At 42.5% G+C, this 26,816-nt stretch overlaps 3 protein-coding genes and 1 long non-coding RNA gene across 8 annotated transcripts; 1 reads left to right on the forward strand and 3 right to left on the reverse strand.

The window, feature by feature from the left end:
* Positions 1-233: 233 nt before the first annotated feature.
* On the reverse strand, positions 234-10,653 carry LOC110494616 (dolichyl-diphosphooligosaccharide--protein glycosyltransferase subunit 2). 4 transcript variants are annotated; one of them, XM_036950713.1, is made up of 17 exons: positions 10,539-10,653; positions 9,817-10,004; positions 9,563-9,658; positions 9,202-9,377; positions 8,936-9,011; positions 8,661-8,795; positions 8,158-8,334; positions 7,758-7,876; positions 7,464-7,569; positions 6,910-7,001; positions 6,676-6,790; positions 6,293-6,574; positions 4,886-4,981; positions 4,445-4,520; positions 2,993-3,122; positions 1,715-1,797; positions 234-987 (listed from the first exon to the last, which is right to left on the reverse strand). In XM_036950713.1, the coding sequence occupies exons 1-16, from the start codon at positions 10,579-10,581 to the stop codon at positions 1,746-1,748; spliced, it is 1,959 nt and encodes a 652-aa protein (XP_036806608.1). In that variant the 5' UTR covers positions 10,582-10,653; the 3' UTR covers positions 234-987; positions 1,715-1,745. The 4 variants fall into 4 exon arrangements, with proteins under 4 accessions (XP_036806608.1, XP_036806611.1, XP_036806609.1 ...); XM_036950716.1 differs by having other exon boundaries at positions 9,788-10,004; XM_036950714.1 differs by lacking the exon at positions 10,539-10,653 and adding an exon at positions 10,354-10,505.
* A 2,750-nt stretch (positions 10,654-13,403) lies between these two features.
* On the reverse strand, positions 13,404-22,307 carry LOC110494615 (myb-related protein B). Its single transcript, XM_021569838.2, has 15 exons — positions 22,060-22,307; positions 21,478-21,574; positions 21,293-21,364; positions 21,042-21,134; positions 20,611-20,831; positions 20,270-20,414; positions 20,117-20,170; positions 17,790-17,996; positions 17,314-17,586; positions 14,986-15,158; positions 14,765-14,864; positions 14,544-14,651; positions 14,329-14,445; positions 14,109-14,240; positions 13,404-13,869 (listed from the first exon to the last, which is right to left on the reverse strand). Exons 1-15 carry the CDS (start codon positions 22,098-22,100, stop codon positions 13,741-13,743), a joined length of 1,962 nt encoding a protein of 653 aa, XP_021425513.2. The 5' UTR covers positions 22,101-22,307; the 3' UTR covers positions 13,404-13,740.
* Positions 22,308-22,777: 470 nt separating this feature from the next.
* si:ch73-303b9.1 lies at positions 22,778-24,051 on the forward strand. Of its 2 annotated transcripts, none has more exons than XM_021569840.2 (3): positions 22,778-22,937; positions 23,087-23,788; positions 23,965-24,051. In XM_021569840.2, exons 1-2 carry the CDS (start codon positions 22,913-22,915, stop codon positions 23,785-23,787), a joined length of 726 nt encoding a protein of 241 aa, XP_021425515.1. In that variant the 5' UTR covers positions 22,778-22,912; the 3' UTR covers position 23,788; positions 23,965-24,051. The 2 variants fall into 2 exon arrangements, with proteins under 2 accessions (XP_021425515.1, XP_021425517.1); XM_021569842.2 differs by lacking the exon at positions 22,778-22,937 and adding an exon at positions 22,966-22,985.
* An 83-nt stretch (positions 24,052-24,134) lies between these two features.
* Positions 24,135-26,183, reverse strand: LOC110493260. Its single transcript, XR_005037084.1, has 3 exons — positions 26,113-26,183; positions 25,094-26,028; positions 24,135-24,984 (listed from the first exon to the last, which is right to left on the reverse strand). It is a non-coding gene; the product is annotated as an uncharacterized LOC110493260 (long non-coding RNA).
* Between the last annotated feature and the right edge of the window lie 633 nt (positions 26,184-26,816).

Below are 26,816 nucleotides of genomic sequence, written 5' to 3' on the forward strand. Positions count from 1 at the left end.
CTGTCACCTCACAAATCATTTTCTCAAATCCAAAATGCTGGAGTATAGAGCCAAATTAAAAGTTTTAGCTTCACTGTCCAAATAAATACATAGGGGAGTGTACATTACCAATTTGTCATCTGTGAAGTGTGTTGTCACATGGAAATGCATTTTAGGATTTGAATGACATTCCTACTTACGGTTCCAATTGTACTGAAGGACTTAACCGCACAGTTTTCACAAAGCAGAGTTTGTTTCCTTCGTCCAATACATTTATTGCATAACCACTATTATTAAGTAGTATAACACTACAAAGGGTGTATTGCACCCAGAATAAAAAGCAGTACACTTAATCCCCATTTCTTTATTTCATTACAAAAACATGTGATTTTATTGAATTGCCCATCAAAATGTTGATGGGGTTAGGTCTTTATTGTAAGGGGAAAATAGCTCACACCCTCCACATGTAATTCATTGAGAAGACAGGCATACATTACAGACTTGTGATGAACATGTCAGTGAAGACACCATCAATAAACTTCATCAAAAGGACTTCTAAAAAAAATCAATGGCTTACTTCTTGATGCACCTTTTGATACATAGCCATAGTAAGATGGGCACAGAGAACGTGGAAAAAAAAATACCCATCCCAATTACATTATAAAACCACAAATGATATCCAACCAAGCCAGTTGTGAAAAAAAATTAAAATATGAAAAAAAGGCCAAACAAAGTCACAGAAAAATGAAGTGCAAGGATGGTTATCTTTCCAGTCCTCAGTAAGAGTATTGTGTCAGAGTCTGTCCGGACCCTCTACCAACACCTTGGATTACAACATTTATTATTTTCAAGTTGAAAAAGAAAAGTGAAACTGCATTTCAAATTGTCCATTGGATTCATGGTATAACCTCTGACAGTCTGATGGTTGACGATGTGTCAAACGAATCCTTGAAAACCAAAAACTAAGCATCTTTAAATCTTCTTCAATCTTGTCATTTACTTGCAAGTCTGAAAGAGAAGAAAACACATACATTAGAATGTTTGTTGTAAGCTTTAAAACAATCTAATTTAAAGCCTTTTAACTGAATGACAAGTCCTGGATACATGTTAAACTTCCTCATGCATTTCTTTACAGCATAAAGATGAAGTGTACAGGACTTTCTCAGCAACAGAACATGAACTGCAGAACAATCATGATGACATAGGTTAATTCTGAGCTCAGCCAATAATGACACCACACATGTTGCATCTGAGAATAACTATGTACAATGGCAGGCAATATGAAGATGAATAAAATGGTGACAGACAGGATGTTAAAGGTCAAAAATCCATATTGCAATAAAGATAAATAGAGCTCTAGGTTAATAACAATGTGCACCATAGCTTATTTTATTTTCCTTTAAACTACTACTAGTTTGATGGTTGTAGCCATCAATTGTCCCATTAACAAATAACCCATATAAGCAAACTAATTTCAAATCTCTCTAGTATAGGCTACTTATCGTAATGAAAGATATCAGCAAAATGCCTGCGATGAGTGATCGGTATGGTTGATGTCGATTATTTTTGGTTTATAGTCCCAGCTGTAAAAGGTGAGCAGATGATTTTGTGGTGGGATGAGCAAGATGCTGGCCAGAACACTAGATAGAGAGTGAGTCCTGACTGCACCACACAGCCATGCATTATACAGGGCAATGGGGATGCACTGGGATGCAGGCCATAGAGATGCCCTTACTTCACCCTTTGTTATTAGAAAACAGAGGCCTTTACCGCAGGCTCCTATACTTTGCCAACCTACTACTTTGCTCTGCAGCAATCCTGAAAAAGAGAAATGTAGCAGGGAGTACACAGGAGAGTTAAGGAGACAGGCAGTCACTATAAGAGACAGTGGCTAAAGAAAGAAAAGCAAGCAGAAACAAGTCTAAATTAAATCCACTGACACCACATCAACTAGAAGGATCATTAGACTAGCAAATGGTTGAAAGGACTCGGTTAGAAAATGGCATGAAACAAGGTGCAGTAATTCCACAGTAAAATTGGCCAATTAGACTAACGTCTTCAGCCAGTGACACATATTACCTCTGTCTCTATGGCCTTTGGAGAGAAGGTATGAGGGGAATCACCCACACGGTGCAATCTGGCCAGGCCCTCATGGTCCCAGTGGTTATACGCTCTACAGTGGAGGCTCCACTATTCTGCTAGCCTGGCACGGTCAGGGGGGGGGGGGGGGGGGGTCACAGGTGACACACACCAAGGGGGCAGTGCGCCACCGTAGGCTCTTACACACCCTCTCAAGGGCCCTGAGTGAATAGTAGTCAGCCACATCTCTGACAACCAACAAAGAGGTCCAAAAGCCCCCCCAGAGTCCTTGTCATATTAAAAGCCCCCCCAGAGTCCATGTCATATTAAAACCCCCCCCAGAGTCCATGTCATATTAAAACCCCCCCAGAGTCCATGTCATATTAAAAGCCCCCCCAGAGTCCATGTCATATTAAAAGGCCCCCAGAGTCCATGTCATATTAAAAGCCCCCCAGAGTCCATGTCATATTAAAAGCCCCCCAGAGTCCTTGTCATATTAAAAGCCCCCAGTCCTTGTCATATTAAAAACCCCCCAGTGTCCTTGTCATATTAAAAGCCCCCAGAGTCCTTGTCATATTAAAAGCCCCCAGAGTCCTTGTCATATTAAAAAGACATCAAACTTTCTACATGTGGTCGAGAGCTCTCTAGAGAGAAACTGACAGTCTGTGTTGCGATCGCTAACAGGAGCCATACCTAACCTCGGGCTCTACAGTGCGACCATTTTACTTGCATATGCGCCTAAATATTTGGCTGCGCAGCCTGGCATTTAAAATTTTTTTATGAGCACCAGTGCGCCTAGAGAAATGAAGGATTCTAGCTTAAGTACCTGAAACATGTTTAATTGTGCTCCTAAATATCTTACTGTGCGCCTACATTTTTCTAATTTTCACACGTGCTCCTTGTAAAAAAGGTCAGCGTAGAGCTCTGGCCATACCTCTTCACTGCTTTCTGGGCCAACATGCGGTTTCCAGCCAGGAAGGTAAGACTGCCAATGATAGCCAGGTACTTGAGGGTCTGGAACATGTTGAGGTGAGTCCAGTAGACGTACATCAGACCCAGCATGCCTGAAACAACAAGAACAGAGTAAAGGTGATCAACTAGGAAAAATATATACACAGCCTTCCAAAACCTCACACCTCTTGACTGTTTACACATTGTTGCGTTACAGCTTGAATAATATAAATTGTTTTAATTAAGATTGTCACAATCCCCCATAATGTGAAAGTGGAAATGTTCGTTGAACATTTTCAAAATGAATAAACAATCAAGACCTGAAATGTCTTGAGTCATTATTATTATTATTATTATTATTATTATAATAATAATATAGAGGAAGGAAACTGCTCAGGGATTTCACCATGTGGCCAATGGTGATTTTAAAACAGTTAGAGTTTAATGGTTGTGATATGAGAAAACTGAGGGTGGAACAACACTGCAGTTACACCACAATACTAACCTAAATGACAAAGTGAAGAGAAGGAAGCCTGTACAGAATAGAACATATTCCAAAACATGCAACCTGTTCGCAACAAGGCACTTAAGTAATACTGCAAAGAAAATTGGGCAAAGAAATAAACTTTTTGTCCTGAATACAATGAGTTATGTTTTGGGCAAATCCAACACAAACCATCCCTGAGTACCACCCTTCAAATTTTAAAGCATGGTGGTAACTGCATCATGTTATGGGTATACTTGTCATTGGCAAGGACTAAGGATTTTTTTAGGGGGGGGGGGGGGGATAACCAGAATACAGCTAAGCACAGCCAAAATCCTAGAGGAAAATGTTATTTCCAACAGACACTGGGAGACGAATTCACCTCTCAGCAGGACAATAACCTAAAACACAAGGCAAAATCTACACTGGAGTTGCTTACCAAGACAACATTGAACTTTCCCGAGTGAATAGTTCATTTTGATTTAAAACTACAGCAAGACATGAAAATGGCTTCCTAGCAACGATCAAAAACCAACTTGACAGAGCTTGAAGAAGTTTTTTAATAATAAAAAAGGGCAAATATTGTACAATCCAGGTGTGTAAATTGCTTAAGAGACTTACACAAAAAGACTCTCAGCTGTAATCACTGCCAAATGTGTTTCTAACATGTATTGTCTCTGGGAGTGAATACTTATCTAATCAAGATATATTAGTGTTCTATTATTAATTAAAAAAGTATATAATTTTTCCTTCACATTGCTGATTCTTTTTTGTAGATCGTTGACCAAAAATTTCAATTAAATCAATTTGAATCCCACCTTGTAACAACAAAATGTGGAAAAAGTTAAGGGGTGTAAATACTTTCTGAAGGAACTGTATCTGTGGAGTGACAATGCCAGTAGTTTTCATTGTAACCCTAGACTCAGAACTACATCATTGCTCAGTACTCACATGCGTGGCCCACATGAAACAGCACAGAGCTGGGGGAGAGGCTGAAGTTTGAGATGTTGGCCCCGAGTTTGAACCACTGAACAGAGAGGGAGAGAGAAGAATAAACTATACCACAACAGTACAAAGGGTCTGAAAATAGATTGTCCAGGTAGCACACAATGCAGTGATCCAAGCCTTACACAGCAAGGACAATGCCGTCACTCAAAACTCTAAATGTCATAGAAAATACATTTTATGTCATACAGCATTGCTATTGCAATTTCAAATTAAAATCAGTGTTCAGTTAAATCAAAAACCTAGGCTCATTCAGGATGTACCAAGGCTTTATTCTAAGCCTGGGTAAATACAAAACAGTTAGACTGAATAGAGGCAGATTTGAACCCTTTCTAAAAAGGTTACCATTGAACAATTCCAAACATAAAGAAGTAAAGCGAGCCTCACCAGAATAAGCAGCAGGAGGAACGGAGAGAGGACGAGGGCTGTGAAGGTGTTAGACACCACCGTGGGTGGCTTCTTCTCAGGCTCCCGGAACAAGTGCTACAGAGGAGGAGAACATCATTCAAGTCCAGTTATTTATCCATTTATTATACAACGGGTGGGTCTAATCCTGAATGCTGATTGGTTAAAACTACATAGCAGCCGGTGTCTATTCCACAAGTTACCACCAGCTAAATCTATGAAGTTAAAATTCCTATTTACTCTGTTCCATTTGACTACGCAATTGCCCAGCCAAGCAATTTATAAACTTGATCTCCACTATAAAAAGCATCTACACATTATCTCACATTTCTTTTAGACTAACATTTAGCTTTCAACAACCAAGATTTGTATAAACCTTGCTGTCTGTCTCTCCGACATTTCCAACATTGTTTCAATATTCAAAATCGATCTCCAGCTGTCCCATAGTAATGAATGTGTCGGGAGTCGGGATGAGACAGACAGGAAGGCAGCTTTTCTCAGCCAGTCAATCATGAATCAGCATCATTTTTATGGATATATACACAAAGAAATGTCAATTGAAAAAAGATCCAACTAAACAATGTGCAACTAGTTTGCAGTCATTCCAGTTTCAGTTCGAAGTTAATGTGTTAGCTGTGTTGTTGACTAGCTCCTCTAAACAAGTGTCCTGATGAGTGAGCACATTTTCTATGCGCACCTCATTAGCTCATTGTTATGGATGTGTCCAGATAAATGTCACTAGAAACAGCTTAAACAAATGCGGCTACTCTGTTATTGTTTTTTTGACGTGACTAAGTTAGCCCTGGTTTGCTAGCTAGCAAGTAATGGATAATTATATTGCCAGCCAGTGTGGAAATAGAACATTTAGAACAAACAACTGGATTGCGTCCATAGATACAGAACAAAAAGACTGAACGACTGGGTCGCGTCTCTAGCAACCGAACCGATAGAACAAATGACCAGCCGGCTTGGGTAGCAACCCTAGATTTGCGTTGGGACTAAATCTTGTGGAGGGATAAAATATTATGAATAAATTCAAAATAATGTTAATGAAAATATGCCAATCAGTATTTGAATATGTTGTATCAAAGTGATAATGCCCTCGAAGCCGGTGTTTGGAGTATATATATATATATATATATATATATATATATATATATATATATATATATATTATTGGCACAGTTTGCCAATATATCAAAACACCAGCTTCTCAGGCATTATCACTTAACTAGTTTATCTATCAGCGACTATGCACCCGAGTTAGATGTATCTTATCTTCATTAGTCATTTCAAGCTATGACTAGTAGCCTCAAGAGTAGTGAAACAAAATGTTACATAACTCATCACAATGTTCAATTATATGCAAATGTTTGGCTTGTTGTTAACCTGAATATCTGGTTTGGGCATGTAAAGGGTCTTGGACTGGATGGCTGCTGGGGCCTCCTCATCAAGGAACTTTAGGACAACATCAGCCACGTTCCACAGAATGGGGTTCTCCAAGGTGGCATCTCCCACGATGAGGTGGAGGACATAGGTCCCAGACATGGAGTCAAACTCAGACTTCCTCTCTGCTGTGTCCAGCTCAAACTTATAAAGGTTCTTACTGTCCGGCTCAGCAACAAACACAACTTCCTGGCCAGTTTTCTGATTGTGAAACCTCACAAAGGTCTGTAAAGAAAAACAAAATACCCTCAAGAGGTATAGCACAATGCAATGTTGACAGAATGAGAGCAGGAACATAAAAAATTAACACATAAAAAGCTAAATACCTGGTGAGGAGTGAGCTCTACTCCAGTGTTGGCATCCACTAACTGGAAATTCATGGCAAAGTTCTGATGGCTGTCTGCAGTAAAGGAGCCTTTGGCCTTGAAGGGATAGTCAACCCTGAAAATGACATACTTTAGATTTATTTTGTGTGGCAATGGGTAAGGACAACCTCTGTGTTATGGGTCTCACAAGGGCAGTATTAAAATGCTTTCATATACGTGGTTGGGCTCTCTGACCTGGATGTCTTGGTGCCGATGCTCTGGTCCTTATCCACTACAGACAGGTCCATATTAGTGACGGCTACCTCAGTGGACACCTTCACTTTCAGCTGAAGGCAGGTGGAGAGAGAGAGAAATGAAGGAATAAAATGGAACTCATATGAAAAAATTCGAATGAAGCAGAGTGATTGTCACATGTATGTATGGTGAGTCAGAGAAAGCTAAAGTAAATGCTAGAGGTTAATAGTTTTCATACCTGGTCAAGTAACATAAAAAGTTATGTACGCTAATGGAAAAGGCTACTTTGTAGGAATAACCTTCCTTGGCAAGCACAATGAACTGCTAACCTTCTGACCAATCCCAAAGAGGCAACTCTGACTTAACTTCCAACAACATTTAGACTAATTGATGGTTCTCAAAATAACAAATCCAAAACTATAGACCTTCTTTACTTGGCATTGTGTGTACCATGCCCCCATTTAAGAAAATACTAAACTACCAAATACTATATAGAAGATTATGTTACATCTATGTGGGTACCAAATGATTCCCAATAAATTTATCTAGCTCACCTCAACCTGATTGGCAACCAATCGGCTGTCCCCGGTGACAGCCACAGTAAACTGGTAATATCCACTGGCTGGCTGGCTAGCCATGAAGTTAAGTTCAAAAATGCCACTGTAAAACAGTTGGAAATAATTATTAAACACTACAACGCTGACATACAAATAACATGCATGAACAGCAGAGATATTTCCTTGACTGGAAAAAATGAAATTAAAGCTTGGATTCTATAACACTCAATATTAATCTACACAAAATTATTACCCAGACAAATTCAAAATCGGTCTGTCTACCATACTTACTTTCTGAGGGAGAAAGGTGCCTGGCTGAGTACAACACTCTTAGAGGCAACAGCTTGTGCAGATTCCACCAGCAGATTGGCTGAGGCAAGAGGATTGGACAGGATGTCTGTCACCAGAAGCTGTGGGTAAAGACAAGGAGGCAGATAAAGGGTCAGTGAAAAGAAAATGGGGTGGAGACCCTTACCCAGTGGTGGACTAGCAAGGGCACTGAACAAGGTCCACTAGGGTTCATGTCAACAAGGTTAGGGCTCAAGTAAGAAACACTATTCATGTGACATCCTTCAAACGTGTTTCCAATTGATGACATCTAAATCATAAACTTTATTTAAAAAAAAATATATATAAAAAAAAAAAAAATGTCACTGGATGATAAACACTGGAGTAGTAGAGGAGAGCATACATGCAGGATTGGCTGGCTGTGGGAGACTGTGGCAGGCCCCTGGGTACTGACGATGACTGGCACGTGGAAGCGGTTGCTGGAGAGAGCTGCAGCAGCACAGGCTACACTGAACGCCTCAGACCGGGAATCCCAGGACTTCTTACTGAACACAGAGTTCACCAGCTGGATCACCTGGTCCTGTGGGGATAAAAGCTCACATTTATAGTAATCTGATAAGATAGCTGGGGTTTCAAGTTTTATTGTCACGTGCACAAGTACACTGAAAATCTTTTCTTGCTTGCTCTTTCCCAACAATGCAGTAATCGATATCAGTAGTACTATTTGTTATGTAAAAGTCAAGTAGAACAAAAAAGACACGAGAAACATAAAATAAACACGAGAAAGTAAACAAGCTACTCTGGAGTTCCATTCCAGAGATCTAATACAGAACACATGATCGGGAAAAAGTCACACCGCCTCATGCAACCTTTCTACCACCCACATAAATGGTGACAGCAGGTTACCTCTTTCAGAGGAGGCTCCGTGTCCGCATGGTCTGACAGTGTGTAGGCTGCTGTCACAAAGAGGGCGGTCGCCTCAAGTCCCTCCTCAAACTGGAGGTACACTCCACCCAAGTCATCCAATCGTGCTGCCAGATCCTTACGAGGGAGAGAAAGGTTCAAATACAACATCTCTGCTTGAGAAACCAGTTCGCATGTGGGAAATTTGCAACTTTGCAAAGTAATTCATCTGTCAAAACCTGTAGCACAGCACCACCTAGTGGACTTGTGAAACTCACCTCAATCTCCTCCAGGATTCCTCCAAGCTCAGCCTGCTGGGAGAGACGGGTGGCAGTCTGGAGTGCAGTAGTGATCCTGTACAGAGAGACAAGAAAAAAAACAGTCACTTTACTATGACAAAATGGCCATAGGAATGCGTTATCTGTTCAAAAGCGAAGTTTGTAAGAAAGGACAAAGTAACAATGAAGTTCAAAAACCCAAATGATCAAAGAAACGATTCAGCAGCAAGTCTGTTCCATCTGCCAGGCCAGCAGGTATTACTCACGCCAAGACGTTGTCCTCCTTGGCAATACGGGCGACGAGGGCAGCGACGACTTCCTGTGAAGCCAGAGGAAGCCCCAGGGAACTGAGGGCGCTGACAGCTCTGAAGATCTGTGTTACTGTAGAGTCCTCGCTGACTGCTGCCAGAAGGATGTCACGGGTCTCGTTGAATACTGGCATCTAAATAAGTAATTCATAAAGAGGGAGAACACAGAGCTAAGCGAGGACTTCACTGGCAGAGCATCCAAAACCACCATCATAAATGTTGTCTTAATTCCATGCAAGCCACCATTTATGTTACTGGAAGAGCAAATGACATGTTTTTTTTGTCATACATAAGTAAGCTCTACTTAAGGACTACTTACCTCACAGTCTGCGATGGCCTGACTGGCCTCAGCAGCGAAGAAGAGGGAGTCGACACTCATGGGGTCCAATTGGGCCTTCAGAAACTGACAAGCATCCTGCAAAATAAACAAGCTGTACAGTAAAACACATAGGTAAACATTGTGGTGATTATGGAAGTGAATAGCCTAAGGTAACTAAACATGGCATAGGCTACACGTTTTGGATATAACAGTCAAGCCTCTTTCCTTCAATTATTAGAAGCTAATTTTCTGACATTTTCATCAGCAACTGAGGCTCCAAGCTTGCTCAAACCAACGATGGAGTAGTATGCTGATGCCAGGTCTGTGAAGGGTTGGCTCAGGAGGCCTTTAAGTCTGTCCACGTCTGACAGTGAGAGGTGATGGGATGGGGTCAGAGCCTGGGCCCCGAGAGCCACGGTGAGGAGGACCAAGCAGAACACACCTGTGGGGACACATGCATGATGGTTACAGCCAGGTCAGTAGGAGAGGGAAGATTTCAACTATTTGAGTTCCCATTTTAGAAGTGTAGACTTGTGTGTAGTCTCGATCATGCAACCATTGCACAGTAACCGATGCAGAACACTCCATTTCTTAACTAGAGGAACCAGCTGGAAAGCTAGCTAACCAGCTAACGTGAGCGATAGATTTTACACAACGTTGTGTAAAACTAACGTTAGGAATCATAATACAGACAACGTACACTTGTATACAATCCAATTCATGATGATGTACATGCAAGATACATGTATAGCAATATCTAGTTAGCTACGAGTCTACGACATCCTAGCTACCTGCTAACGTTAGCTTCCACATTGGTCCTGTCACTCCAGCCTGGAGTCCAGGCGTTACATACTTGCACGCACCATTTGTAGACTTTGGCAAAATCAGCGCTAGACTATATTACTACATATGGGTGGCAACTAGTAATAAGAAGTTTACTTCGATCGTATTTAGAACAAAAACGCTTTATACTTACGAGGCTGGGCCATGTCCACTCCAATGATGTATAGATAGATCATTGGCTCACTCTTGTCGTCTAATGTATCGTCACCTAAGAGCCGCAATTGCTTCCGGGTTCCAAGCCTTGGAGACTACAATTTCAAAGACATGGGGTGGTAATTGCATTTTCAGACTTGGTATGTGTTATTATTAAACAACCACCTATCACACAACGTATTATTTCCCAAATATATTACAATAAAATAAAATTTTACAATCATATATCCTCAGATGCTGTTTTATTGAAATGCCAAATCTGACAGCTAGTGTCGTTACCCCTATTCGTATAATTGGTTACAACTAACTGCTGCAAATGAATGAACGCGTTCTGAAATCAGAACCAGAGGGTTGTTGGACATGTCTGAAATGTGGGCCAGAATAACAAAACAAAAAATGTAGATCAAATGATCGGGTAAAATCTGTGCAAATATTATACATTTACATTCTATTTCAGTGCCTTTCAAACGTTACCGGGCTCATGTGACTGCCCCTCAACACAAAAAGGGGCAGGTTCACATAAGCATTGTGTCCGTTTTTCATTGGTCCTCATCAAGAAACAAACCACACTCAAAATTCCTAATCTGGCCCATTTTTGATTTATCACAAAATCAATAGCTCACCAACCGATTAAGTTAAATGTATCAATCACACATTGCAAATGCACAGGCAATTTTACAAACTGTTCATATAATTTAATATTTTTAGTTTGTTTACATTAGGAAAAAAAACAAAAAAACGAGATTCTCATACATTTTGTTATCTGCACAGAACATTATCAGGTTTCAGTAGAAAAATCCTGTACCTCTTAACATTTTGGACATGAGAATAGGACTACCCGAGTGTATGATTCTTCTATGGTGATAAATATTCACGTCACATGCTTCTACTCTTAAAATAGTAGCCTATAATACAACTACAGGAGTTGACAGTAGACTACATATTATGTAAAAAATAGATCATAGGAAACAAACGGTTCTGCAACCTCACCAACCATCTGTTCGCTTGTGTGAGTCAACTTGTTTAAATTCATTATTGATTGATCAGGTAATCAAACGCAACCATGACTAACACAGTTACAAACAACTCCAATACTGATAGATGTAAGTGCAAAATGACATGTGAACTTTAGATATCAAAAGGAAAACATTTAGACCTTTCTATTACATTTGAGTATGACAAATTTGATATAAGTGTGGATTAAATTGTTTTTGTACAGTGTTAAGACCTTTACGAGAGAACGATGTGTGTAGATTCAAACTGCATTACATTTGAAACACTTATATACCCATAAAGTTGCCCTACAATACAATTCTTTCCATATTTACAAGTATCCAGGACTGAGAAAACATTACTTCAGTTGAGCATGCTCAACACAGCACGAGATCAATTTTTTACAAAATGGTGTTTTAGAAACCTAAAACCATGCGATCATCGATACCAACACAATCAAGGCTGGGTTTACTCAGGCAGCCCAAATATCAGAATTGGGCTACCTGTGTAAACGCTGCCTAAATTTGGGAAGAGACGCATTGAAACATGTTTACCATGTTTAATCCATAGGAGTCTAAGCCGGGGTGTATTTAACCCTTTATTTTAAAAGGCACTAAACTATCTCCATATATACAGTGCATTCGGAAAGTATTCAGACCCCTTCCCTTTTCCCACATTTTGTTACGTTATAGTCTTATTCCAAAATAGATTAAATCAAAATCTACACACAATACCCCATAACGACAAGAGAAGTGAGAAGAGATTTTTATAATTTTTTTGCAATTGTATTAAAAATAAAAACAGATACCTTATTTACATAAGTATTCAGACCAGCTCAGAGACAGGATTGTGTTAAGGCACAGATCTGGGGAAGGGTACCAAAAACTTTGTGCATCATTGAAGGTCCCCAAGAACATTGTCCTCCATCATTCTTACATGGAAGAAGTTAGGAACCACCAAGACTCTTCCTACAGCAGGCTCCCCAGCCAAACTGAGCAATCAGGGGAGAAGGGCCTTGGTCAGGGAGGTGACCAAGAACCTGATGGTCACTCTGAAAGAGCTCCAGAGTTCCTCTGTAGAGATGGGGGAATCTTCCAGAAGGACAAACATCTCTGCAGCACTCCACCAATCAGGCCTTTATGGTAGAGTGGCCAGACAGAAGCCCCTCCTCAGTAAAAGGCACATGACAGCCTGCTTGGAGTTTGCCAAAAGGCACCTAAAGGACTATCAGACCATGAGAAACACAATTGTCTTGTCTGATGAAACCAGATTGAACACTTTGGCCTAAATGGCAAGCATCACGTCTGGAGGAAACCTGGTATCATCCCTACAGTGAAGTATGGTGGTAGCAGCATCATGCTGTAGGGGTGTTTTTCAGCAGCAGGGACTGGGAGACTAGTCAGGATCAAGGGAAAGATGAACGGAACAAAGTACAGAGAGATCCTTGATGAAAACCTGCTCCAGAGCACTCAGGACCTCAGACTGGGGCGAAGGTTCACTTTCCAACAGGACAATGTCCCCTGACAATGACCATGTTTCAATGCATCTCTTCCCAACCTTAGCACACAGCCAAGACAACACAGGAGTGGCTTTGGGACAAGCCTCTGAATGTTCTTCAGTGGCCCAGCCAGAGCCCAGACTTGAACCCGATTGAACATCTCTGGAGAGACGTGAAAATACCTGTGCAGCGACACACCCCATCCAACCTGACAGAGCTTGAGAGGATCTGTAGAGAAGAATGGGAGAAACTCTCCAAATAAAGGCGTGCCAAGCTTGTAGCGCCATACCCAAGAAGACTCGCTGTAATCGCTGCCAAAGGTGCTTCAACAAAGTACTGATTAACGGTTCTGAATACTTATGTAAATGTGGTATATATTTTTTGTCATTATGGGGTATTGTGTGTAGATTGAGGGGGGAAACGATTTAGTCCATTTTAGAATAAGGCTGTAACGTAACAAAATGTGGAAAAAGTCAAGGGCGCTGAATACATCGACACGGGGGAGTTTTTTAACTAGGGTTGCAACATTTCGGGAACTTTCAATAAATTCCCTGGTTTTCTAGAAATCATGGTTTGAGGAAACGAGATTTTGGAAAAACCAGGCAATTAATTGAAAGTTACCAGAATTTTGTAACCCTATATTTAACACAATGGAAATGTCTGCACAGAGGACATCGAGGTTAGTGAGGGCTCAGGACAGGATGAGGGCCCGGTTAGGAGCGTGGGATTTCAGTAAACGGAGGTAACGTCTTGCTTTCTCTGTCATTATGAGCTGGTCCTTAGTACGTCCACATACCACTGCTTCCCATGCCTTGGACATCTGAGAACACAGCAAAGCATATCAATAACTTCAGATGCAAAACAGACAAATAGAGGGAAATGAAAACCATTACAAAAGATGATAAAAGACATGTACAACAAAAAATATGTATGCATTACAGGCTATTAGAAAACTCCTGATTATGATATAGTATACTAATAAACATGGGAAAAGACAGCTATTTAATAATAATTTCACTTAGATAGCAGCCAATGGTAGCGTTTCATTAGAGTACTCACTGGGGTTGGGGGCACTGGGTTGAAATATGCACCACTCTCACTGGGTCCTAAACAGAAGCCCTGATCCAGAACATTATCCTCTTTATCTTCAGTCTTCATACAAAAGGACGAGGAGTTGAGAGACATCTCAGCCTGCCACAAGGATAACAATATACAAATCAATGGAGGAAATCACCATCAACAATAACAGCAGAATTAAATCAATTTCTAATGAATGTACCTTAGAAAAGGTTTTGGGCTCGGACTTCATGAACTGATGCCTCGCAGTGACTATCTCTTTGCAGTCCATGACATCCAGAGCCAGAGATTTACGCACTTTCTTCATTGGAGGTCGATGCTGGAAGCAAAGGAATGGACCACATAGTCAGACCATTTCATAAGACTGAGAAGCATCATCTGTGAAAGTAAATGATCGTAAAATGTCATCGTACTCACCACCTGCTTGCGTCTTTGCTCAGGTGGACTCTCATCCGTCACGATCAGCTCAATCCCAGCCTCTTTCAAGAGGACCTCTTTCAAGTCCTCCTCATTCGGAGTCTGAGGCTAAGACATACAGAAATAAACTATTTTCAGCAGTATATTGAAGAAATTATCCATACAAATCGTCTGACAATCCAAGTGCTTTCATTGACAACAGTAGCAAGTGAGGGACTCACCATTGGTCGCAGAGAACCATACTTCTCCATGGCATTTTTGAATGGAGTTGGAGTCCGTGGAGTGGTGTCAAGATTTGACTTGTGGTTGGGTGTGATGAACCTTGATAAAAAGACAAACTAAATATAATTCTCTACTGCTACGAGAGATTAATCGTATCGCATGCCAATAATAACTTAGCACATACAAGACAATTGTGTGTCAATAATGCCTTATTACATACACTGAGTTTGGGTACAGCTTGGATGCGCAAACAGAGTTTTCCTTCTGTGTGAGTGGAGTCTTGTCACGGTGTAGTGGTGTGGTAACCCCAGACTTCTGATTGCACACTGGCGTAGAGGTGAGAGATGGATTCTCCAGCTCAAAGTTGTCCTGTTTGGTCCACATGTTGAGGAACTGGAAACACACACTGCATTTAGAAACCATTTCACTAAAATGACACCTAACGCCCATTTGCAATAGTACCTCCCACAGCAACTCACCCAAGCCTCCCCCATTTCTCCTTCACCCAAATCCAGAAAGCTGATGTTCTGAAAGAGCTGCAAAATCTGGACCCCTACAAATCAGCCGGGCAAGACAATCTGGACCCTCTCTTTCTAAAATGATCTGCCTAAAATGTTGCAACCCCTATTACTAGCCTGTTCAACCTCTTTCGTATCGTCTAGAGATTCCCAAAGATTGGAAAGCTGCCGCGGCCATCCCCCTCTTCAAACGGGGGGGGACTCTCTAGACCCAAACTTCTACAGATCTATATCCATCCTAACATGCCTTTCTAAAGTCTTCAAACACCAAGTTAACAAACAGATCACTGACCATTTCGAATCCCACCGTACCTTCTCCGCTATGCAATCTGGTTTCAGAGCTGGTCATGGGTGCACCTCAGCCACGCTCAATGTCCTAAACAATATCATAACCGCCATCGATAAGAGACATTACTGTGCAGCCGTATTCATCGACCTGGCCAAGGCATTTGACTCTGTCAATCACCACATTCTTATCGGCAGACTCAATAGCCTTGGTTTCTCAAACGATTGCCTCGCCTGGTTCACAAACTACTTCTCTGATAAGAGTTCAGTGTGTCAAACCGGAGGGCCCGTTGTCTGGACCTCTGGCAGTCTATGAGGGTGCCACAGGGTTCCATTCTCGGGCTGACTCTTTTCTCTGTATACATCAATGATGTTGCTCTTGCTGCTGGTGATTATCTGATCCACCTCTATGCAGACGACACCATTCTGTATACCTCTGGCATTTCTTTGGACACTGTGTTAACTAACCTCCAGATGAGACTCAATGCCATACAACTCTCCTTCCATGGCCTCCAACTGCTCTTAAATGCAAGTCAAACGAAATGCATGCTCTTCAACCGATCGCTGCCCGCACCTGCCCAGCATCACTACTCTGGACAATTCTGACTTGGGTATTTGTAGTTGTCCACATATTCTAGGTGTCTGGTTAGACTGTAAACTCTCCTTCCAGACTCACATCAAACATCTCCAATCCAAAATTAAATCTAGAATCGGCTTCCTATTTCGCAAACAAAGCATCCTTCACTCATGCTGCCAAACATACCCTCGTAAACTGACCATCCTACTGATCCCTGACTTCGGCGATGTCATTTACAAAATAGCCTCCAACACTCTACTCAATAAATTGGATGCAGTCTATCACAGTGTCATCCGTTTTGTCACCAAAGCCCCATATACTACCCACCACTGCGACATGTACGCTCTCGTTGGCTGGCGTTTGCTTCATATTCGTCGCCAAACCCACTGGCTCCAGGTCATCTACAAGTCTTTGCTAGGTAAAGCCCCGCCTTATCTCAGCTCACTGGTCACCATAGCAGCACCCACCCGTAGCACGCGCTCCCGCTCGTAGCACTGGTCACCCCCAAAGCCAATTCTTCCTTTGGCCGCCTTTCCTTCCAGTTCTCTGCTGCCAATGACTGGAACGAATTGCAAAAATCACTGAAGCTGAAGACTCATATCTCCCTCACTAGCTTTAAGCCCCAGCTGTCAGAGCAGCTCACTGCACCTGTACATAGCCTACCTCATCCCCATAATGTATTTTATTTATTTATTTATCTTGCTCCTTTGCACCCCAGTATCTCTACTGCCACATTCATCTTCTGCACATCTACCATTCCAGTGTTTAATTGCTATATTGTAATTACTTTGCTACCATGGCCTATTTATTGCCTTACCTCCCTTATCCTACCTCATTTTCACACACTGTATATAGACTTTTTCTACTGTATTATTGACTGAATGTTTGTTTATTCCATGTGTAACTCTGTGTTGTTGTTGTATGTGTCGAACTGCTTTGCTTTATCTTGGCCAGGTCACAGTTGTAAATAAGAACTTGTTCTCAACTAGCCTACCTGGTTAAATTAAGGTGAAATATATATGTATATATATTTTTAAATAAAAATATGGAATTTCATTTTAGGGAAATTAAACATGGTAAAATGTGTTTTTGGCCACATGATTCTGTACAAAACAATGGCAACAATGAGTCATTTTACTGTGTTAGGTTATGGTGGTTGAGCCATTACCTGTGAGGGTGAGAAGGGCAGGATCTTGACCGGGGTGCTCTTGGGGGTCCTGGAGTTGTTGGAGTCAGGGGACAGAGCTATGCGACGGCGGCTGCGGCGGTTGAGTATGGAAGGTGGGGTGATTCCTCCAGGGGAGATGGGGATCAGCTCCCCCCGGTTACCCTTACTGAGTTCCTGTAGGGCACTGCCCTCCAGACGGAACTGGGTCCGCTCTGGGCTCTGGCTCTCCTCGGGCAGATCAAAGACAGCCATGTTACACCAGCCATCCAAGTCCTGGTAGAGGAAAAGAAACAGAAAAGTAAAGTTTATGAAAATAAATATAATTTGACAAACTAATTCATACCAAAATAGTCAGACATCTTGTCTGCCATATCTGATCATCAAATGAGATCTCTTTGGTATTCCATTCAAAGCAGAAGATGAACATGGTGAAATTCAGAAAACAGAGGTATTATGACCCCATCCAGCCCTCTTACCCCATCCACCATCTCCATCACCTCTTTTAAGGCTGGGCCGTTGGGAGAGAGGAAGCCTGAGCTGTCCACCACCCAGCTACTGGTATTCAGTTCACCTCCTGGGGTGTTTGGCTCACTTTTGGGGGTCTTTGACTGTTGAGGAGAGACAGCCTTGTGGAAGCCTGCTTCTTTCGGTCCGCCTCTTACAGTGGATGTATTGGCATTCTCCTGTAGGGAGCAACATAAGCTTGAAAACCAGAATGGAGATCCAGAAGAATACATTAAATTAATATGTTCACACACGAGCAATGTGTACTACCTTGAAGACTAGTATAAACTAGTAATATTCTAACATGCACATCCTCTGCATGTACTCCACTTTATACAGTGCATTCAGAAAGTATTCAGACCACTTTACAGCCGTATTCTAAAATTGATTACATTGATGAGAGGGAGGAAACAATCTACACACAATACTCCATAATGACAAAGCTAAAACAGGATTTTAGAAATATTTTCAAATGTATAAAAATTAAAAATAAATATCACATTTACATAAGTATTCAGACCCTTTACTAAGTACTTTGTTGAAGCACCTTTGGCAGCGATTAGAGCCTCAAGTTTTCTTGGGTACGACGCTACAATCCTGGCACACCTTTATTTGGGGAGTTTCTCTGGCTGGGCCACTGAAGGACATTCAGAGACTTGTCCCAAAGCCACTCCTGCGTTGTCTTGGCTGTGTGCTTAGGGTCGTTGTCCTGTTGGAAAGTGAACCGTCGCCCCAGTCCGAGGTCCTGAGTGCTCTGGAGCAGGTTTTCATCAAGGACCTCTCAGTACATTTCTCTGTTCATCTTTCCTTCGATCCTGACTAGTCTCCCAGTCCCTGCAGCTGAAGAACATTCCCATAGCATGATGCTGCCACCACACGTCACCGTAGGGATGGTGCAAGGTTTCCTCCAGATGTGACACTTGGCATTCAGGCCAAAGAGTTCAATCTTGGTATCATCAGCCCAGAGAATCTTGTTTCTCATGGTCTGAGAGTCCTTTAGTGGGCAGTCATGTACTTTTTACTGAAGAGTGGCTTCCGTCTGGTCACTCTACCTTAAAGGCCTGATTAGTGAAGTGCTGCAGAGATGGTTGTTTTTCTGGAAGGTTCTCCCATCTTCACAGAGGAAATCTGGAGCTCTGTCAGAGTGACCATCGGGTTCCTTATATATATATATATATATATATATTTTTAACCCCCTTTTTATGATTACGTTCGTCTCATCGCTGCAACTCCCCAACGGGCTCGGGAGAGGCGAAGGTCGAGTCATGCGTCCTCCGAAACATGACCCGCCACGTCGCGCTTCTTAACACCTGCTCGCTTAACCCGGAAGCCAGCCGCACCAATGTGTCGGAGAAAACACTTTTCAACTGATGACTGAAGTCAGCTTTCAGACGTCTGGCCCGCCACAAGGAGTTGCTAGACCGTGAGGAGCCAAGTAAAGCCCCCCCCCCGGCCAAACCCTTCGCTAACCCGGACGACGCTGGGCCAATTGTGCGCCACCCTATGGGACTCCCAGTCACGGCCAGATCGAACCCCAGGCTGTAGTGACGCTGCAACACTGCGATGCTGTGCCTTAGAACGCTGCTCCACTCGGGAGGCTGGCCATCGGGTTCTTGGTCACCTCCCTGACCAAAGCCCTTCTCCCCGATTGCTCAGTTTGGCCGGGCGGCCAGCTCTAGGAAGAGTCTTGGTGGTTCCAAACTCCTTCCATTTAAGAATGATGGAGGTCACTGTGTTCCTTGGGACCTTCAATGCTGCAGACATATTTTGGTACCCTTCCACAGATCTGTGCCTTAACACAATCCTGGCTCGGAGCTCTACGGACATTTCCTTCGACCTCGTGGCTTGGTTTTTGCTCTGATATGCACTGTCAACTGTGGGACATTATATAGACACGTGTGTGCCTTTCCAAATCATGTCTAACCAATTGAATTTACCACAGGTGGCCTTTTGTAGAAACATCTCAGGGATGATCAATGGAAACAGGATGCACCTGAGCTCAATTTTGAATCTCATAGCAAAGGGTCTGAATACTTATGTGAGAGATTTGTTTTTGATTTTTAATACATTTGCAAAAATGTCTAAAAACCTGTTACTGCTTTGTCATTATGGGGTATTGTGTGTAGATTTATTAAATACATAAAAATCATCATCAATTTTAGAATAAGGCTGTAATGTAACAGAAGGTAGAAAAAGGGAAGGGGTCTGAATACTTTCCGAAGGCACTCCATTTATAATATAAAACACAGCAGTTTATCTGCTTTACCCCCTATAGTAGTTAGCAGTGTTTGCATTTTACCGGCAATGTGGGATCTTGGTCTGGTTCCCTCTCCATAGAACCACCATAGTCCATCTGTAGAAGCATAACAAATCATGTTTCACAGAAAAACATAACAAGGATTAGTTTGAGCATAGCCCAGATGTTGTCAAACTGATTTCAGAAGGAACCAACCTGCTGATCTCTGCTGTGGTGGGCCATGCTCTCCTCTGGTTCCATCTGCTGACATTTCAGAGAAGGATCCACCCTGCTGTAGAAGCCCATCTCAACCTTACGCTTGATGGTTGAGTTCCAGTGGTTCTTCACAGCATTATCTGTCCTGGAATGTAAAATTTTAACATAATGTTGTAGTAATCAAGATATAGCTAGTGTATGAAGTCGAGCACTAATCCAACTCCAATCCATTCAATTGCATTTATCACAAAATATGTGGAGACCCATAAACTGTTCTGCGTGATCCTGACATTTCAGCTCAGACATGTCAGTGACTCTCTTAGCTGGAGTACAACAGTTACCTTCCGGGGAGCAGCTTGGCGATCTCAGCCCAGCGGTTTCCCAGCATGCAGTGGGCCTTGTAGATGATGAGGTCCTCCTCTGCTGTCCAGGAGGATTTCTTCACGTCCGGGTTGAGGTGGTTGTGCCAGCGTTCTCGGCACTGCTTCCCCAGCCGGCCCTTCAGGTGCTTGGCCACGATAGCCCACTGCTTGTTGCCATACCTGTTCACCAGGTCTATCACCTGTGGAGCGGAATGCAGGGTTGGTGGCAGTCTGAAAATGTGTCCTCTGAGTGGCAGTGCAAGCCACCCGGAGGCTGTCCTTGGATAGGAGTCAAAGCAGCCAGTGGAAAGTAGAGCTGACTGAACAACTATTAGTAATACTCAACTAAAGTTTCTCTCACAAAGAAGTCTAGTAGAACTGATTGTAGAATAGTCACCATCACAACTAACCTTCTCGTCCTCCTCTTTGGTCCAGGGCCCTTTGACCAGATCTGGATCCAGAACCTTCAACCAGCGGTGCTGGCACTGGTGTTCTGAGCGATTCTGTGCCATACAGGGTTACCATACAGTTAATGATTTAATGCAAAATAAAACCCACACGCCTTCAGAACGTATTTAATATTTGAACCCTTCAGTTGTATTATTTGTATTGTCAACTGGATATAACTGAATATATACTGTGCTCCGTCAAACTCGCTCACCGGTAAAATGCTGGCAATGTATTTCCAGTCATTTGGCCCCCGGTTTTGGACCAACGCTTTGAGATTGTCATCCTGAGAATAAAGTACAGGCATTTTATGAAGAGCTAAGTAACTAGCTCATTCCAAATAACCTACCATTTATAGATCAGCATTTGTGGGGGATGTATAAGGGTACATGAACTCACCTCATCTTGTGTCCATTTCACTTTGACCTTTCCACAGTCTCTCTGTTCAGCCACGTCAGAGTCAGTGTCCTGATACATTGCCTCCTCCCCATCCTCTCTAAAAAGACAAGCAACAGGGTGTGGTGGTCGAGATCAAACTCATGCAAAGGGCCACATGCATTGTACTGAAAAGTAGCTGGCTTGTGTGTTAGTCACAGAATTCTCAAACAAAGCATTTTTATACCTAGCTAGGTACTTACTACAAGCAACATATTATGTGAGCTAGTAAACGTTTGTGTTCTCTGATTACTACGGTATGCATTAGAACATTCGCTAATTTATTGTTTCATGCCATGATTTGACTACCGTAACGTTAGTTAGCAACATCTGACGTCGACCTCAACTGGTGGGGTGACAAAAGGGCGGTCAAATCACGTAAATGCGCAAAAATAATCGATGACATTCAGTAATCTCATATTATAAAATGGTACATAGATCCCTGTCCTCTTAAAAATAACATTAGGATATGGGCATTGTTATTTATCCAACAGCTGTTGTAGCTAACAATAACAATGGTTAGAATCCGATTAGCTAACTACTTACCCGCGCGACCACCAGGACATTTCCCTTTGCTTTACCTCCATCACCCTTAACTAAAATATATTGTATATTTTTTTTGCCAACGTCGTGCATATATTTACAAACTATATTATATGAGCAAGTCTGTTTTGTCGTATATAATCCACGTTGGTAAAAACTAAAAATCTAATTGTCGCTGGGCTAGGTACACTGGATTGCTGACAACACACTAGTCCGCGCTCAAGTTCCTATCTCGCGCGCTTCTTTTCTCGCAAGCTCACGGCTTTCCCGGGAGTGACGTGACCAGAGGTGTGCGCGCGCAGAATTGAAACGTTCTATTTGTTCATATAAAGTCATTGATTCGTTCCTATGATTTGTCAAGTGACACAAATATATATATATATTTTTAATTGGCCCGGATTGTCTGACTAGTGACTTTTCACAATGCTGTTTCTCTGTCTACTGAATAAACGATTCATACCTATTCATGCATATAAAGACTACAGATAAATGCTCACTTTTAACAAACTATAAACTGGGTTGTTTGAGCCCTGAATGCTGATTGGCTGACAGCCATGGTATATCAGACCATATGACAAAACATTTATTTTTACTGCTCTAATTACATTGGTAACCAGTTTATAATAGCAATAATGCACCGCAGGGTTTGTAATATATGGCCAATATGCCTGGACACAGCCCTTAGCTATGGTATATAGACCACATACCACACCCCCTCGGTCTTTTTGCTTAATTATACACCCCCCTCCACCTTGTCGTTGCGGGCCTTCATTACCAAACAGGTGAGACAATCAACCAGCAGATTAAAAACAAGCTGCATTGTGGTTAGGCAACCATTCAATGATTATCTAAAAACATGGATGAGGAGCTTGCCAGTGCTGGTAAGAAAACAGATTTATTTGGCAAAGCAATTTGACTCTCTGCATAGGGTACATTTATGCTAATTAATATGAAGAATAATCAAAACAGTTGCGTGTTAAATCAGGTGGTGGTGAGACATTTTAAATGTGTTGAATTATTTGCTTCACAGATGCGTCCATGAGTTTTCAGTGCCCATCTCCCTCAGCGCTCGACAAAGGCTTCTTGGACCAGAGTTTATCTGCGTCTGCTCTGTCACTGACGGGACAGTCCACATCGGTGCTGCCTCCAAATAGAATTGTTGTTGAGTACTATGGTTCCAAACAATCCCTCCTCGCCTCCCTGTGTCAGTCTCCCAACCCTGTGTCCCCCTCTCAAGCCATGAACCTGAACTCTAAGGAGGCTACACAAACACCAGGGCTCACTATACCTGTAGAGAGCAAGTCCTCTACTCCTGCTGAGCAGGTCCTCCTCCAGAAACCCAAACTAGCCTGCCCATTGGATCTGTCCTACATTGATCTGACTGCCTCGCAGGTTGCCTGGGAGGTCTCCCTAATCAAACCTGAGACTAACAGTCCAAAACCGATCCTTGAGTCAAGCACGTTGGAGACTACCTGGAGTCCCAAGTTCCAGTCTGCACCACCATCCCTGGCTGAGATCTCCCTGATCTGGTCAGGCTCACCCCCACATGGAAATGACACAGAGGACAACCAAAGGTCCTGGAAGGAGGTCACTATGGCTTCGAGTCTCAGTTCCAGCCTGAGCCAGATCTCAGGTTCAGCAGCTGAGGATGAATGGCAGAGACGCACAGCCATCCCTACAGGTTTTGACAAGCCAAAGTGGGGATGTGACAGTGCTGTACTGAAAAGTTGAGGTAAGGTTCTCCAGTTCAGTGACTTATTTTTTTTAAGTTGCTGCCGTGTCCTGGCCAGAAAGTATTTTTGATGTAAGCGGACTAGACCTGGCATGAGCTTTCCTTGTTAAACTAAGACTTCAGAGTTCGTTTTAATGGTTTGTATATTGACATGTTCTCTTATTTCACCTTTACAGACCTTAAGGAGGATATTCAAGATGCCTGTGAATTTTATTTTACATGAACCTATTATAGTAAATAAAGTTGTGTATTGCTTAAATCGACAGTGCCTCTTGAGTATTTAGGGAATGATGCAAATGCCAACATTTTATGATACTATAGCACAAACATGAGGTTTTCCACATTTAGAACACAAATCAACTATCTCTTCAGTTTGATGGAGGATATGGAGTTACATTTTTTATATTTAATGGAAAAACTATATAGAATCTCGACTGTGGATTTGGCTATTTTAACCACACCTGTTACGGACATGGGTAAAATTGAGTGCACAGCCATGCAATCTCCTCAGACCAACATTGGCAGTAGAAGCGCTCAGTGACTTTAAATGTGATAGGGTGCCACCTTTCCAACAAGACGTATCGTCAAATTTCTGCCCTGCTAAAACTGCCCTGGTCAACTAAGTGCTGTTATTGTGACGTAAACTTCCAGGTGCAACAATGGCTCGGCCGTGAAGTGGTAAGCCACAGGAGCTCACAGAACGGGAATGCTGAAGAGCGTAAACAATCTGTCCTAGTGCCAACAAGTTCGGAGGAATAATGGTCTGGGGCTGTTTTTCATGGTTTGGGCTAGGCCCTTTTTAGTTCCAGTGAAGGGAAATCTTAACACTACAGCATACAATGACATTCTAGACAATTCTGTACATCCACCTTCGTGGCAACAGTTTGGAAGTAAATTCCCTGTTTCAACATGACAATACCCTGTGCGAGGTCAGAACAAAAACACCTTTTGGGATGAATTGTAACCCAGGCCTAATCGCCCGACCTCACTAATGCTCCTGGCTGAACGGAAACAAGTCCCAACATCTAGGAAGGCTTTCCACTAGGAGAGTGGAAGGCTGTATTAGCAACAAAGGGGAGACCAACTCTTAATGCCCATGATGTTTGACAAGCAGGTGTCCACATTTTTGGTCATGTAGTTTGAAGTCACTGGTTGATAGGTCAGAATGGGGAAAACCTGGTCTGTGTGTCATGTTCCTGTATAGGAGAAATGGGATGAATCATTTATAGTACATTAATGTCAACCAAGGCCAAGATCAACATAGTGTGCATTTTTATCAAAGACTCAATTGGTCATATCGCTCACCTGGTTGAGCTTCTTGAACTCTACAACCTGAAAGATGATGTGCTCCAGGATGTGTTTGGCATCCCTTTGGTCTTTATCCAACTTCTCCTCACCCCCAAGATGTATCCACACTTCCTCACGTAGAACTCTAGCTTGTCGTCGGTGCCTGCAGGAAGAATACAGAACACTTTCCGTTAATAATGCTCGATTCAAATATAACCTGTGGTTAACACTTACATTTGTTGGAGAGCTGTGCCAAACGCAATCTGAGAAGGTTTCATCCAGGTCAAGCATGGGGGGAGGCATGTCCCTGAAGACAGGCGGAAAGACCTGCTCAAAGCAATCCATAGGAGAGCACACACATTTTAGAGGGATGGAAAATGTATAATTTTCTACAATGATCAAGTGTGTATTGTCCCATTTTAATAAATCCCAGTCAATTAGCAAAAAGTGTTGTTGAATACAGTCTAGTGCACATGCCATTGTCAGTCGAGTGTACAGAATCCACATTCAATCTGTGAGATGGCTGAGCTAGGAGCTGGGTGAGATTGTGTAGAGCTGGAGAGGGGAAACCTACAGCAGGCTCCAGCTGGGAAAGGGGAGTCTCAAACTGAGGTGTGATCAGCTGGAGGGGCTCATGTTTGACATCTGCTTGTAGGAACTGCAGTGAGACAAGTCAAACACACTGGTGTCAACAAACACACCGTAAACATGTAGGCAAAGCAGACAAAACATGTAGCCACCAACTATGGCCTACAGTAATGAACTGATGTCTGTCCAGTTTCTAAAGCAGTATGTATTTCCACCTGATGACTTGGGGAAAAGTGTTTGATAGCTTGAGTAGACATGTCAAACAGGGAGGTAAAGTCTCGTGGGTTTTCCTCTCCCTCTTGCAAGCATACTCGTAGTCGCACAGACAGGCAGCCTGTGTCTGGTAGCATGGTGTAATCTGGGATCTGGGCAAAACACAGAATGAGAAGTGTCACTTCTAGAACTAAAAGGTAAAACTGCAGATCATAAAACATTCCTTGGTTTCTCACCTCGGGGTCCTCCGCATCTATCTGGTTCAGATACATTTTATCACCCATTAGCCACTGGAAAACGACATCCTGCATCACAAAAATAGACAGGCAACATTACAACCTAATGGAGTCAGTGGGGGATCAAATAGTGGTTCACCAACCATTACATCATCACCATTACAGTGGTTGTGATCACACTCTCACAACTATTCTGGTGTTGCTGTGAAGAAGTTAACGAGCCTGCCATGAGGACGTCGTCAAATACCAAGCTGTACTGTTCTGGTCCGGTTAAGTCTCTATCATAATTGCAAGAACCATGCTGGAAAGGACAAAAATATCCGAACCAGCACAGTACAGTTTGGGTCGATATGATCATGTGAAAAGGGTAAAAGAGCGAGCACAATTGGCTCTGATTAATTAATCATTTACTTTACCTCACGTTAGTCTCATTCCAAACGTCGTAAATTGTTGGTTATCTGCACGAACCCAGTCTTGAGTCATCTGTAACAGTACAAGTTTAGACCGTGCCCTCGCCCATACCCGGGCGCGAACTAGGGACCCTTTTGACCTTCCTCCTTTTTCCGCAGCAACCAGTAATCCGGGTCAACAGCATCAATGTAACAGTACAAATTTAGACCGTCCCCTCGCCCATACCCGGGCACGAACTAGGGACCTTCTGCACACATCAACAACTGACGCCTACGAAGCGTCGTTACCCATCG

This window comes from Oncorhynchus mykiss, chromosome 17, assembly GCF_013265735.2.
Source record: "Oncorhynchus mykiss isolate Arlee chromosome 17, USDA_OmykA_1.1, whole genome shotgun sequence".
NCBI classification, from domain to species: Eukaryota; Metazoa; Chordata; class Actinopteri; order Salmoniformes; family Salmonidae; genus Oncorhynchus; species Oncorhynchus mykiss.